Genomic DNA, 12,840 nt, shown 5'->3' with positions numbered 1-12,840 from the left:
TATCTCTCTCTTCTCTCTCTCTCTCTCTCTCTCTCTCTCTCTCTCTTCTCTCTCTCTCTCTCTTTTATCTCTCTCTCTATTTTATCTCTCTCTCTTTTATCTCTCTCTTCTCTCTCTCTCTCTCTCTTTTATTTCTCTCTCTCTTCTCTCTCTCTCTCTCTCTCCTCTCTCACATCTCTCGCTTCTGTATGGTAGTGTCCCACCCGCTGGTACTGGAAACTGGTCCCAGTAAGTGTACTCCTTTTATATCTCTCTCTCTCTCTCTCTCTCTTTTATCTCTCTCTCTTTTATCTCTCTCTTCTCTCTCTCTCTCTCTCTCCTCTCTCGCTCTCCTCTCTCGCTCTTCTCTCTCTCTCTCTCCTCTCTCGCTCTCTCTCTCTCATGATATGTCTGCCTCATTGTAAATAATGTTTCTCTTTCGAAATGCTTTATATCTATCCACCCCTTCTTTTCTCTTTCTCCTCTTTTCTCTTTCTCCTCCTCTTTTCTCTCTCTCTTTCCCACTCTCTCTCTCTCTTTCCCACTTTCTCTCTCTCTCTTTCCCACTTTCTCTCTCTCTCCCTGCTGTGTGACACTATATACATGACCCTGACCTTATGAACTTTGAACCTCTGAGGTTATAGTCACTGACAGCGGGTCCATATTCATGAAGCGTCTCAGAGTAGGAGTGCTGGTCTAAGATCAGTTTGGCCTCTTAAATCTTAAGGAATAAAAGGAGGGGACTGATCCTAGATCAGCACTCTAAGAGGCTTTATGACTGCAGCCCCTGATCCTGTGGTTACGGACAACTCACCTCTCATCATCTACCTCTACACTGAGTGGACAAAACATTAGGGACACCTGCTCTTTCCATGAGACTGACCAGGTGAATCCAGGTGAAAGCTGTGATCCCTTATTGATGTCACCTGTTAAATCCACTTCGACCAGTGTAGATGAAGGGGAGGAGACAGGTTAAAGAAAGATTTTTAAGCCTTGAGACAATTGAGACATGGATTGTGTATGTGTGCCATTCAGGGGGTGAATGGACAAGACAAAAGATTTAAGTGCCTTTGAACGGGGTATGGTAGTAGGTACCAGGGTCACAGGGTTTGTGTCAAGAACTGCAACGCTGCTGGGTTTTTCACGCTCAACAGTTTCCCCTGTGTATCAAGAATGGTTCACCACCCAAAGGACATCCAGCCAACTCAACACAACTGTAGGAAGCATTGGAGTCAACATGGACCAGCACCCCGTTGGAATGCTTTCACCACCTTGCAGAGTCAACATGGACCAGCACCCCGTTGGAATGCTTTCACCACCTTGCAGAGTCCACATGGACCAGCACCCCGTTGGAATGTTTTCACCACCTTGCAGAGTCAACATGGACCAGCACCCCGTTGGAATGCTTTCACCACCTTGCAGAGTCAACATGGACCAGCACCCCGTTGGAATGCTTTCACCACCTTGCAGAGTCAACATGGACCAGCACCCCGTTGGAATGTTTTCACCACCTTGCAGAGTCAACATGGACCAGCACCCCGTTGGAATGCTTTCACCACCTTGCAGAGTCAACATGGACCAGCACCCCGTTGGAATGTTTTCACCACCTTGCAGAGTCAACATGGACCAGCACCCCGTTGGAATGCTTTCACCACCTTGCAGAGTCAACATGGACCAGCACCCCGTTGGAATGCTTTCACCACCTTGCAGAGTCAACATGGACCAGCACCCCGTTGGAATGCTTTCACCACCTTGCAGAGTCAACATGGACCAGCACCCCGTTGGAATGTTTTCACCACCTTGCAGAGTCAACATGGACCAGCACCCCGTTGGAATGTTTTCACCACCTTGCAGAGTCAACATGGACCAGCACCCCGTTGGAATGTTTTCACCACCTTGCAGAGTCAACATGGACCAGCACCCCGTTGGAATGTTTTCCACACCTTGCAGAGTCAACATGGACCAGCACCCCGTTGGAATGTTTTCACCACCTTGCAGAGTCAACATGGACCAGCACCCCGTTGGAATGTTTTCACCACCTTGCAGAGTCAACATGGACCAGCACCCCGTTGGAATGTTTTCACCACCTTGCAGAGTCAACATGGACCAGCACCCCGTTGGAATGTTTTCACCACCTTGCAGAGTCAACATGGACCAGCACCCCGTTTGAATGCTTTCACCACCTTGCAGAGTCCATTCCCTGATGAATTGAGACAAAATGGGACAACACATGTAATGTAGGAGGAAGGTGTTCCTAATGTTTTGTACACTCCGTGTAGATGGTGGAGGGGGTGATGGGGCCAGAGTAGGGCGAAGTACCGGACTGATCTTTGGTCAGTTTGTGCATTTTCCCCACTAATGATTAAGGATTGGGGGAGGGGAAACTGATCCTAGATCTGTACCTAGGGGAAACTGATCCTAGATCTGTACCTAGGGGAAACTTCTCTCCTGTGCATCGTGGGGAGGTGAGAAGGGGGTTCTTACCTTAATGTATCTCTGCTCCCCCCCCCCTCCCCCTCCACAACCCCCCTGTCCCCCGCCTGCCCCTCGTCACGTGACTGTGTATGGCAGTTCCCATGGCGACCCGTGGGTGTTTACGCCTGTCCTTCTCTCTGCCATCCTCATCCAGCATGCCATCGCTTTTTGTTTGAAGGAGGAGTCTGGGAATAAACCTCCAGTGGTAACGTATACGCCACTCTTCTTCCTCCTCCTCCTCCCTTTCTTCCTCCTCTTCCTCCTCCTCCTCTTCCTCCTCCTCTTCCTCGTCTCTCTCTCTCAGCTAACAGACAGCCAGCCAGCCAGCCAGACAGACAGACAGACAGACAGACAGACAGACAGACAGATACTCCAACCCTGCGTCTGCTCTCTCTCTCTCAGCTAACTAACAGACAACCATCCAGACAGACAGCCAGCCAGCCAGCCAGCCAGACAGACAGACAGACAGACAGACAGACACTCGAACCCTGTGGCTGCTCTCTCTCTCTCTCTCTCTCTCTCTCTCTCGCTCTCTCAGCTAACTAACAGACAGACAGACAGACATGCAGACAGACACTCCAACCCCGTGGCTGCTCTCTCTCTCTCTCTCAGCTAACTAACAGACAGACAGACACTCCAACCCTGTGGCTGCTCTCTCTCTCTCTCTCTCTCTCTCTCTCTCTCTCTCTCTCTCTCTCTCTCGCTCTCTCTCTCTCTCTCTCTCTCTCTCTCTCTCTCTCTCTCTCTCTCTCAGCTAACTGACAGACAGACAGACAGACAGACAGACAGACACTCCAACCCTGTGGCTGCTCTCTCTCTCTCTCTCTCAGCTAACAGACAGACAGACAGACATTCCAACCCTGCTCTCTGGGGATGGAAACCCTATATATTAGAGGAAGGAGCTTGTTGTTTTTCAGTCTGCTAACACTGTTCTCTAGAGGAAGGAGCTTGTTGTTTTTCAGTCTGCTAACACTGTTCTCTAGAGGAAGGAGCTTGTTGTTTTTCAGTCTGCTAACACTGTTCTCTAGAGGAAGGAGCTTGTTGTTTTTCAGTCTGCTAACACTGTTCTCTAGAGGAAGGAGCTTGTTGTTTTTCAGTCTGCTAACACTGTTCTCTAGAGGAAGGAGCTTGTTGTTTTTCAGTCTGCTAACAAGGTTCTCTAGAGGAAGGAGCTTGTTGTTTTTCAGTCTGCTAACACTGTTCTCTAGAGGAATGAGCGTGTTGTTTTTCAGTCTGCTAACACTGTTCTCTAGAGGAAGGAGTGTGTTGTTTTTCAGTCTGCTAACACTGTTCTCTAGAGGAAGGAGCTTGTTGTTTTTCAGTCTGCTAACACAGTTCTCTAGAGGAAGGAGCTTGTTGTTTTTCAGTCTGCTAACACAGTTCTCTAGAGGAAGGAGCTTGTTGTTTTTCAGTCTGCTAACATCATGCAAGCGATCAGACAAGTGAAAATTATGGTCAGTAATGACAATTTTAAGCTCGTCTCTCAATTCAAAAATAAGTGTCAATACTTTGCCCCTTGATAACCAGCGCACCTCTGTATGTTGTAGAAGCGTTACATGGTCGCTGCCCATACTATTGCATAATGCAGAAAATACACAAGAGTTCAGGGGCCTTGCTTTAACAAAGTTAACCATTTTCACTGTAGTGTCCAAAACGTCTTTCAAGCTGTCAGGCATTCCCTTGGCAGCAAGAACCTCTTGGTGGATGCTGCAGTGTACCCATGTGGCGTTGGGAGAAACTGATTGCACGCACGTTACCACTCTACCATGTCTCCCTGTCATGGCTTTTGCGCCAAAGTCCATTGGATGTCGTTTTCTGGTCTCACTTGATTTCTTCTTTCTCCTTAGTGGTTCAGTCACTCAAGTGCCTTGTGGTTGTACTGCCTGTTGTTCCACTGCATGTCCACCAGAGAGCGCTATAGTCTCAGCTCACACTGCTTCATCACAACTCTCTTCCTTTCTTTTCTTTCTTTCTGTCTCCCATCCCTCTTTTCACTGCAGTGTCTCATTTGACATGTGAGCCATAACTCTGTTCAGCGTGTGCGCTGCTTGTGTGTGTGTGTGTGTGTGCTCAGCAAAGTACTGTGCTGCAGTAAGTCTTGTGCTTGGTTTGTCAGATTTCTTTTCTCTGCTGTGTTGGTAGATTATTGGCTGGCTGTGGAGTTTATGACATGTCTTGATCATTTCTCTAAACATCGTGGCAAAGTCATCTGTATTGTGGGGTAATTCTGGGCCTTTTGGTCTGAATAACTCATTCAACAATAGGTAGTTAATTGTTGTTTTTTTCTCTCTCTCCTTCTCTCTCTCATGTCCCTCCCTCCCTCCCTCCCTCCCTCCCTCCCTCCCTCCCTCCCTCCCTCCCTCCCTCCCTCCCTCCCTCCCTCCCTCCCTCTCTGTCAGATCCGTTATAGGAAGGATAAGGTTCTGTCTAAGCAGACTCCTACTTTTCCTCTGGTGTCTGGTGTAAGGGATCTGTCTAATGGCTGTGCTATAGCTGCTGTTCTGCACTACTACTGTCCTGACCTGCTGCCACTGGAGGGTACACACACACACACACACACACACACACACACACACACACACACACACACACACACACACACACACACACACACACACACACACACACACACACACACACACACACACACACTGTAGCATCTTGCTTACATTTCTCACACTCTGATATCTACCCCTCTCCCTTCCTCCATCCTCCTCTGGCTTCACCCTCCTCCTACCCCTTCACCCTCCTGCATCCTCTCCCTCCCCCTCTCTTCCTCTTCCTCCCCCTCTTCCTCCCCCTCTTCCTCCTCCTCCCCCTGCCCCTCTCCTCTAGATGTGTGTCTGAAGGACACCATGTCAGTAGCAGACAGTCTGTATAACCTGCAGCTGATCAGAGAGATCAGTGAGACCAGTCTACAGAGGTGCTGTCACCTGGAGCTGGAGGACCTGCTCTACGCCCCGCCAACACTACACGTAGGTACATCTCTGTCCAGGACATAGTACTACACCTCTCCACAACACTACACGTAGGTACATCTCTGTCCAGGACATAGTACTACACCTCTCCACAACACTACAGGTAGGTACATCTCTGTCCAGGACATAGTACTACACCTCTCCACAACACTACAGGTAGGTACATCTCTGTCCAGGACATAGTACTACACCTCTCCACAACACTACACGTATGTGCAACTCTATAGCGCCGTCTCTGTCCAGAACATAGACTTACAGATGTAGGAACATACAGATGTAGGATCTTAATTTGAGCCACTTTGCTGCAGCAATAGGAGAATGTTGATTATTATGTGGATTATAATATAATGGCCTTTTTTTTGTAGGGGTATTTTTAATTAGGGCAAATCAAGTCTGACATTTTTAAGCAGATATTACAAACTTTAGAAGCCTTTTTAAACCTTAAACACCCTACAAATTCTCATCAACAGTTCGAGCTTCTAATTTTAAAAATTAATCTCTCCAGAAAAAGTCTCTGACTGTTGCTGCCTGTTATATACCCCCTCAGCTCCCAGCTGTGCCCTGGACACCATATGTGAATTGATTGCCCCTCATCTATCTTCAGAGTTCGTTCTGCTAGGTGACCTAAACTGGGATATGCTTAACACCCCGGCAGTCCTACAATCTAAGCTAGATGCCCTCAATCTCACACAAATTATCAAGGAACCCACCAGGTACAACCCTAAATCCGTAAACATGGGCAAACTCATAGATATTATCCTGACCAACTTGCCCTCCAAATATACCTCCGCTGTTTTCAATCAGGATCTCAGCGATCACTGCCTCATTGCCTGCATCCGCTATGGGTCCGCGGTCAAACGACCACCCCTCATCACTGTCAAACGCTCCCTAAAACACTTCTGCGAGCAGGCCTTTCTAATCGACCTGGCCCGGGTATCCTGATAGGATATTGACCTCATCCCGTCAGTCGAGGATGCCTGGTCGTTCTTAAGAACAGATATAGCCCTTGGTTCACTCCAGACCTGACTGCTCTCAACCAGCACAAAAACATCCTGTGGCGGACTGCACTAGCATCGAATAGTCCCCGCGATATGCAACTTTTAGGGATGTCAGAAACCAATACACGCAGTCAGTTAGGAAAGCAAAGGCTAGCTTTTTCAAACAGAAATGTGCATCCTGTAAAACTCCAAAAAGTCCAAAAAGTTTTGGGACACTGTAAAGTCCATGGAGAATAGGAGCAACTCCTCCCAGCTGCCCACTGCACTGCCCACTGCACTGAGGCGAGGTAACACTGTCACCACCGATATCGAGAATCGAGAATTTCAAATAAGCATTTCTCTACGGCTGGCCATGCTTTCCTCCTGGCTACCCCAAACCCGGTCAACAGCTCCGCACCCCCCGCGGCTACTTGCCCGAGCCCCCCCATCTTCTCCTTCACATAAATCCAGATAGCAGATATTCTGAAAGAGCCGCAAAACCTGGACCCGTACAAATCAGCTGGGCTAGACAATCTGGACCCTCTCTTTCTAAAATTATCCACCGCCATTGTTGCAACCCCTATTACCAGTCTGTTCAACCTCTCTTTCGTATCGTCCGAGATCCCTAAAGATTGGGAAGCTTCCGCGGTCATCCCCCACTTCGAAGGGGGATGCTGCTCAACAAAACACTCTAGACCCAAACTGTTACCGACCTATATCCATCCTGCCTTTCTAAAGTCTTCGAAAGCCAAGTTAACAAACAGATCACTGACCATCTCGATTCCCACCGTACCTTCTCCACTGTGCAATCCGGTTTCCGAGCTGGTCACGGGTGCATCTCAGCCACGCTCAAGGTTCTAAACAATATCATAACCGCCATCGATAAAAGACAGTACTTAGCAGCCGTCTTCATCGACCTGGCCAAGGCTTTCGACTCAGTCAATCGCTGTATTCTTATCGGCAGACTCAATAGCCTTGGTTTCACAAATGACTGCCTCACCTGGTTCACCAACTACTTCTCAGAAAGAGTTCAGTGTGTCAAATCAGAGGGCCTGTTGTCCGGACCTCTGGCAGTCTCTATGGGGGTACCACAAGGCTCAATTATCGGGCAGACTCTTTTCTCTGTATATATCAACGATCTCGCTCTTGCTGCAGATGCCTGATCCACCTCTATGCGGACGACACCATTCTGTATACATCTGGCCCTTCTTTGGACACTGTGTTAACAACCTTCCAGGCAAGCTTCAATGCCATACAACTCTCCTTCCGTGGTCTCCAACTGCTCTTAAACGCTAGTACAACTAAATGCATGCTTTTCAACCGATCGCTGCCTGCACCCGCCCGCCCGACTAGCATCACTACTCTGGACGGTTCTGACTTGGAATATGTGAACAACTACAAACACCTAGGTGTCTGGCTAGACTGTAAACTCTCTTTCCAGACTCACATTAAACATCTTCAATACGAAATTAAATCTAGAATCGGCTTCCTGTTTCGCAACAAAACCTCCTTCACTCACGCTGCCAAACATACCCTCGTAAAACTTACCAATCCTCAACTTCGGCGATGTCATTTACAAAATAGCCTCCAACACTCTACTCAGCAAATTGGATGCAGTCTATCACAGTGCCATCCGTTTTGTCACCAAAGCCCCATATACTACCCTCCACTGCGACCTGTATGCTCTCGTTGGCTGGCCCTCGCTACATATTCGTCGCCAGACCCACTGGCTCCAGGTCATCTATAAGTCTTTGCTAGGTAAAGCTCCGCCTTATCTCAGCTCACTGGTCACCATAACAACACCCACCCATATCACGCGCTCCAGCAGGTATATCTCACTGGTCACCATAACAACACCCACCCGTAGCACGCGCTCCAGCAGGTATATCTCACTGGTCACCATAACAACACCCACCACGTAGCACGCGCTCCAGCAGGTATATCTCACTGGTCACCATAACAACACCCACCACGTAGCACGCGCTCCAGCAGGTATATCTCACTGGTCACCATAACAACACCCACCACGTAGCACGCGCTCCAGCAGGTATATCTCACTGGTCACCATAACAACACCCACCACGTAGCACGCGCTCCAGCAGGTATATCTCACTGGTCACCATAACAACACCCACCACGTAGCACGCGCTCCAGCAGGTATATCTCACTGGTCACCATAACAACACCCACCACGTAGCACGCGCTCCAGCAGGTATATCTCACTGGTCACCATAACAACACCCACCACGTAGCACGCGCTCCAGCAGGTATATCTCACTGGTCACCATAACAACACCCACCACGTAGCACGCGCTCCAGCAGGTATATCTCACTGGTCACCATAACAACACCCACCACGTAGCACGCGCTCCAGCAGGTATATCTCACTGGTCACCATAACAACACCCACCACGTAGCACGCGCTCCAGCAGGTATATCTCACTGGTCATCGCTGAAGTTGGAGACTTATATCTCCCTCACTAACTTTAAGCACCAGCTGTCAGAGCAGCTTACCGATCGCTGCAGCTGTACACAGCCCATCTGTAAATATCCCATCCAATCTACCTACCTCATCCCCATATTGTTTTTATTTACTTTTTGGTTCTTTTGCACACCAGTATTTCTACTTGCACATCATCATCTGCTCATCTATCACTCCAGTGTTAATTTGCTAAATTATAATTACTTCGCTACCATGGCCTATTTATTGCCTTACCTCCTCACATCATTTGCACACATTGTATATAGACTTCATTTTTTTTCTATTGTGTTATTGACTGTATGTTTGTTTTACTCCATGTGTAACTCTGTGTTGTTGTCTGTGTCTCACTGCTTTGCTTTATTCTTGGCCAGGTCGCAGTTGTAAATGAGAAGTTGTTCTCAACTGGCGTAACCTGGTTAAATAAAGGAGAAATAAAAAACAAAAAAGAGTGATCAAATGAAGATCCTACATCTGTACCTCTCCTTTAACCCTCCACTTCCCCGTCTGTAAACGACAGACTGTCGGCCAGAATGTTGTTACTGGATTATTACTGTAAAAAAAGGGTTCCATTACAAAAGGTGTTCATTCCCCTGTTGGGGGTTACCCTGTACCATTACTGTGTTCATTCCCCTGTTGGGGGTTACCCTGTACCATTACTGTGTTCATTCCCCTGTTGGGGGTTACCCTGTACCATTACTGTGTTCATTCCCCTGTTGGGGGTTACCCTGTGCCATTACTGTGTTCATTCCCCTGTTGGGGGTTACCCTGTACCATTACTGTGTTCATTCCCCTGTTGGGGGTTACCCTGTACCATTACTGTGTTCATTCCCCTGTTGGGGGTTACCCTGTACCATTACTGTGTTCATTCCCCTGTTGGGGGTTACCCTGTACCATTACTGTGTTCATTCCCCTGTTGGGGGTTACCCTGTACCATTACTGTGTTCATTCCCCTGTTGGGGGTTACCCTGTACCATTACTGTGTTCATTCCCCTGTTGGGGGTTACCCTGTACCATTACTGTGTTCATTCCCCTGTTGGGGGTTACCCTGTACCATTACTGTGTTCATTCCCCTGTTGGGGGTTACCCTGTGCCATTACTGTGTCCATTCCCTGTTGGGGGTTACCCTGTACCATTACTGTGTTCATTCCCCTGTTGGGGGTTACCCTGTACCATTACTGTGTCCATTCCCCTGTTGTGGGGGTTACCCTGTACCATTACTGTGTTCATTCCCCTGTTGGGGGTTACCCTGTACCATTACTGTGTTCATTCCCCTGTTGGGGGTTACCCTGTGCCATTACTGTGTTCATTCCCCTGTTGGGGGTTACCCTGTACCATTACTGTGTTCATTCCCCTGTTGGGGGTTACCCTGTACCATTACTGTGTTCATTCCCCTGTTGGGGGTTACCCTGTACCATTACTGTGTTCATTCCCCTGTTGGGGGTTACCCTGTACCATTACTGTGTTCATTCCCCTGTTGGGGGTTACCCTGTACCATTACTGTGTTCATTCCCCTGTTGGGGGTTACCCTGTACCATTACTGTGTTCATTCCCCTGTTGGGGGTTACCCTGTACCATTACTGTGTTCATTCCCCTGTTGGGGGTTACCCTGTACCATTACTGTGTTCATTCCCCTGTTGGGGGTTACCCTGTGCCATTACTGTGTCCATTCCCTGTTGGGGGTTACCCTGTACCATTACTGTGTTCATTCCCCTGTTGGGGGTTACCCTGTACCATTACTGTGTCCATTCCCCTGTTGGGGGTTACCCTGTACCATTACTGTGTTCATTCCCCTGTTGGGGGTTACCCTGTGCCATTACTGTGTCCATTCCCCTGTTGGGGGTTACCCTGTACCATTACTGTGTTCATTCCCCTGTTGGGGGTTACCCTGTACCATTACTGTGTTCATTCCCCTGTTGGGGGTTACCCTGTACCATTACTGTGTTCATTCCCCTGTTGGGGGTTACCCTGTACCATTACTGTGTTCATTCCCCTGTTGGGGGTTACCCTGTACCATTACTGTGTTCATTCCCCTGTTGGGGGTTACCCTGTGCCATTACTGTGTCCATTCCCTGTTGGGGGTTACCCTGTACCATTACTGTGTTCATTCCCCTGTTGGGGGTTACCCTGTACCATTACTGTGTCCATTCCCCTGTTGGGGGTTACCCTGTACCATTACTGTGTTCATTCCCCTGTTGGGGGTTACCCTGTGCCATTACTGTGTCCATTCCCCTGTTGGGGGTTACCCTGTACCATTACTGTGTTCATTCCCCTGTTGGGGGTTACCCTGTACCATTACTGTGTCCATTCCCCTGTTGGGGGTTACCCTGTACCATTACTGTGTTCATTCCCCTGTTGGGGGTTACCCTGTACCATTACTGTGTTCATTCCCCTGTTGGGGGTTACCCTGTACCATTACTGTGTTCATTCCCCTGTTGGGGGTTACCCTGTACCATTACTGTGTTCATTCCCCTGTTGGGGGTTACCCTGTACCATTACTGTGTTCATTCCCCTGTTGGGGGTTACCCTGTACCATTACTGTGTCCATTCCCCTGTTGGGGGTTACCCTGTACCATTACTGTGTTCATTCCCCTGTTGGGGGTTACCCTGTACCATTACTGTGTTCATTCCCCTGTTGGGGGTTACCCTGTACCATTACTGTGTTCATTCCCCTGTTGGGGGTTACCCTGTACCATTACTGTGTTCATTCCCCTGTTGGGGGTTACCCTGTACCATTACTGTGTTCATTCCCCTGTTGGGGGTTACCCTGTACCATTACTGTGTTCATTCCCCTGTTGGGGGTTACCCTGTACCATTACTGTGTTCATTCCCCTGTTGGGGGTTACCCTGTACCATTACTGTGTTCATTCCCCTGTTGGGGGTTACCCTGTGCCATTACTGTGTCCATTCCCTGTTGGGGGTTACCCTGTACCATTACTGTGTTCATTCCCCTGTTGGGGGTTACCCTGTACCATTACTGTGTCCATTCCCCTGTTGGGGGTTACCCTGTACCATTACTGTGTTCATTCCCCTGTTGGGGGTTACCCTGTGCCATTACTGTGTCCATTCCCCTGTTGGGGGTTACCCTGTACCATTACTGTGTTCATTCCCCTGTTGGGGGTTACCCTGTACCATTACTGTGTCCATTCCCCTGTTGGGGGTTACCCTGTACCATTACTGTGTTCATTCCCCTGTTGGGGGTTACCCTGTACCATTACTGTGTTCATTCCCCTGTTGGGGGTTACCCTGTTACCCTGTACCATTACTGTGTTCATTCCCCTGTTGGGGGTTACCCTGTACCATTACTGTGTTCATTCCCCTGTTGGGGGTTACCCTGTACCATTACTGTGTTCATTCCCCTGTTGGGGGTTACCCTGTACCATTACTGTGTTCATTCCCCTGTTGGGGGTTACCCTGTGCCATTACTGTGTCCATTCCCTGTTGGGGGTTACCCTGTACCATTACTGTGTTCATTCCCCTGTTGGGGGTTACCCTGTACCATTACTGTGTCCATTCCCCTGTTGGGGGTTACCCTGTACCATTACTGTGTTCATTCCCCTGTTGGGGGTTACCCTGTGCCATTACTGTGTCCATTCCCCTGTTGGGGGTTACCCTGTACCATTACTGTGTTCATTCCCCTGTTGGGGGTTACCCTGTACCATTACTGTGTTCATTCCCCTGTTGGGGGTTACCCTGTACCATTACTGTGTTCATTCCCCTGTTGGGGGTTACCCTGTACCATTACTGTGTTCATTCCCCTGTTGGGGGTTACCCTGTACCATTACTGTGTTCATTCCCCTGTTGGGGGTTACCCTGTGCCATTACTGTGTCCATTCCCTGTTGGGGGTTACCCTGTACCATTACTGTGTTCATTCCCCTGTTGGGGGTTACCCTGTACCATTACTGTGTCCATTCCCCTGTTGGGGGTTACCCTGTACCATTACTGTGTTCA

General features: G+C 48.8%; 1 protein-coding gene across 1 annotated transcript in view; it reads left to right on the top strand.

Moving 5' to 3' along the window:
* Nucleotides 1-12,840, top strand: part of LOC139424325 (calmodulin-regulated spectrin-associated protein 3-like) — a 44,383-nt gene that overhangs the window by 18,227 nt on the left and 13,316 nt on the right. The window contains exons 5-7 of the mRNA XM_071176040.1: nucleotides 196-228; nucleotides 4,854-4,992; nucleotides 5,290-5,429. Of these exons, the coding sequence (XP_071032141.1) occupies nucleotides 196-228; nucleotides 4,854-4,992; nucleotides 5,290-5,429 (312 nt within the window). The remainder of the gene's footprint in view (nucleotides 1-195; nucleotides 229-4,853; nucleotides 4,993-5,289; nucleotides 5,430-12,840) is intronic.

This window comes from Oncorhynchus clarkii, chromosome 13 (genome assembly GCF_045791955.1).
Source record: "Oncorhynchus clarkii lewisi isolate Uvic-CL-2024 chromosome 13, UVic_Ocla_1.0, whole genome shotgun sequence".
Taxonomy (NCBI): Eukaryota; Metazoa; Chordata; class Actinopteri; order Salmoniformes; family Salmonidae; genus Oncorhynchus; species Oncorhynchus clarkii.
The sequence above is the reverse complement of the archived record's forward strand: the minus strand, read 5'-3'. Positions and strand labels throughout refer to the sequence as shown.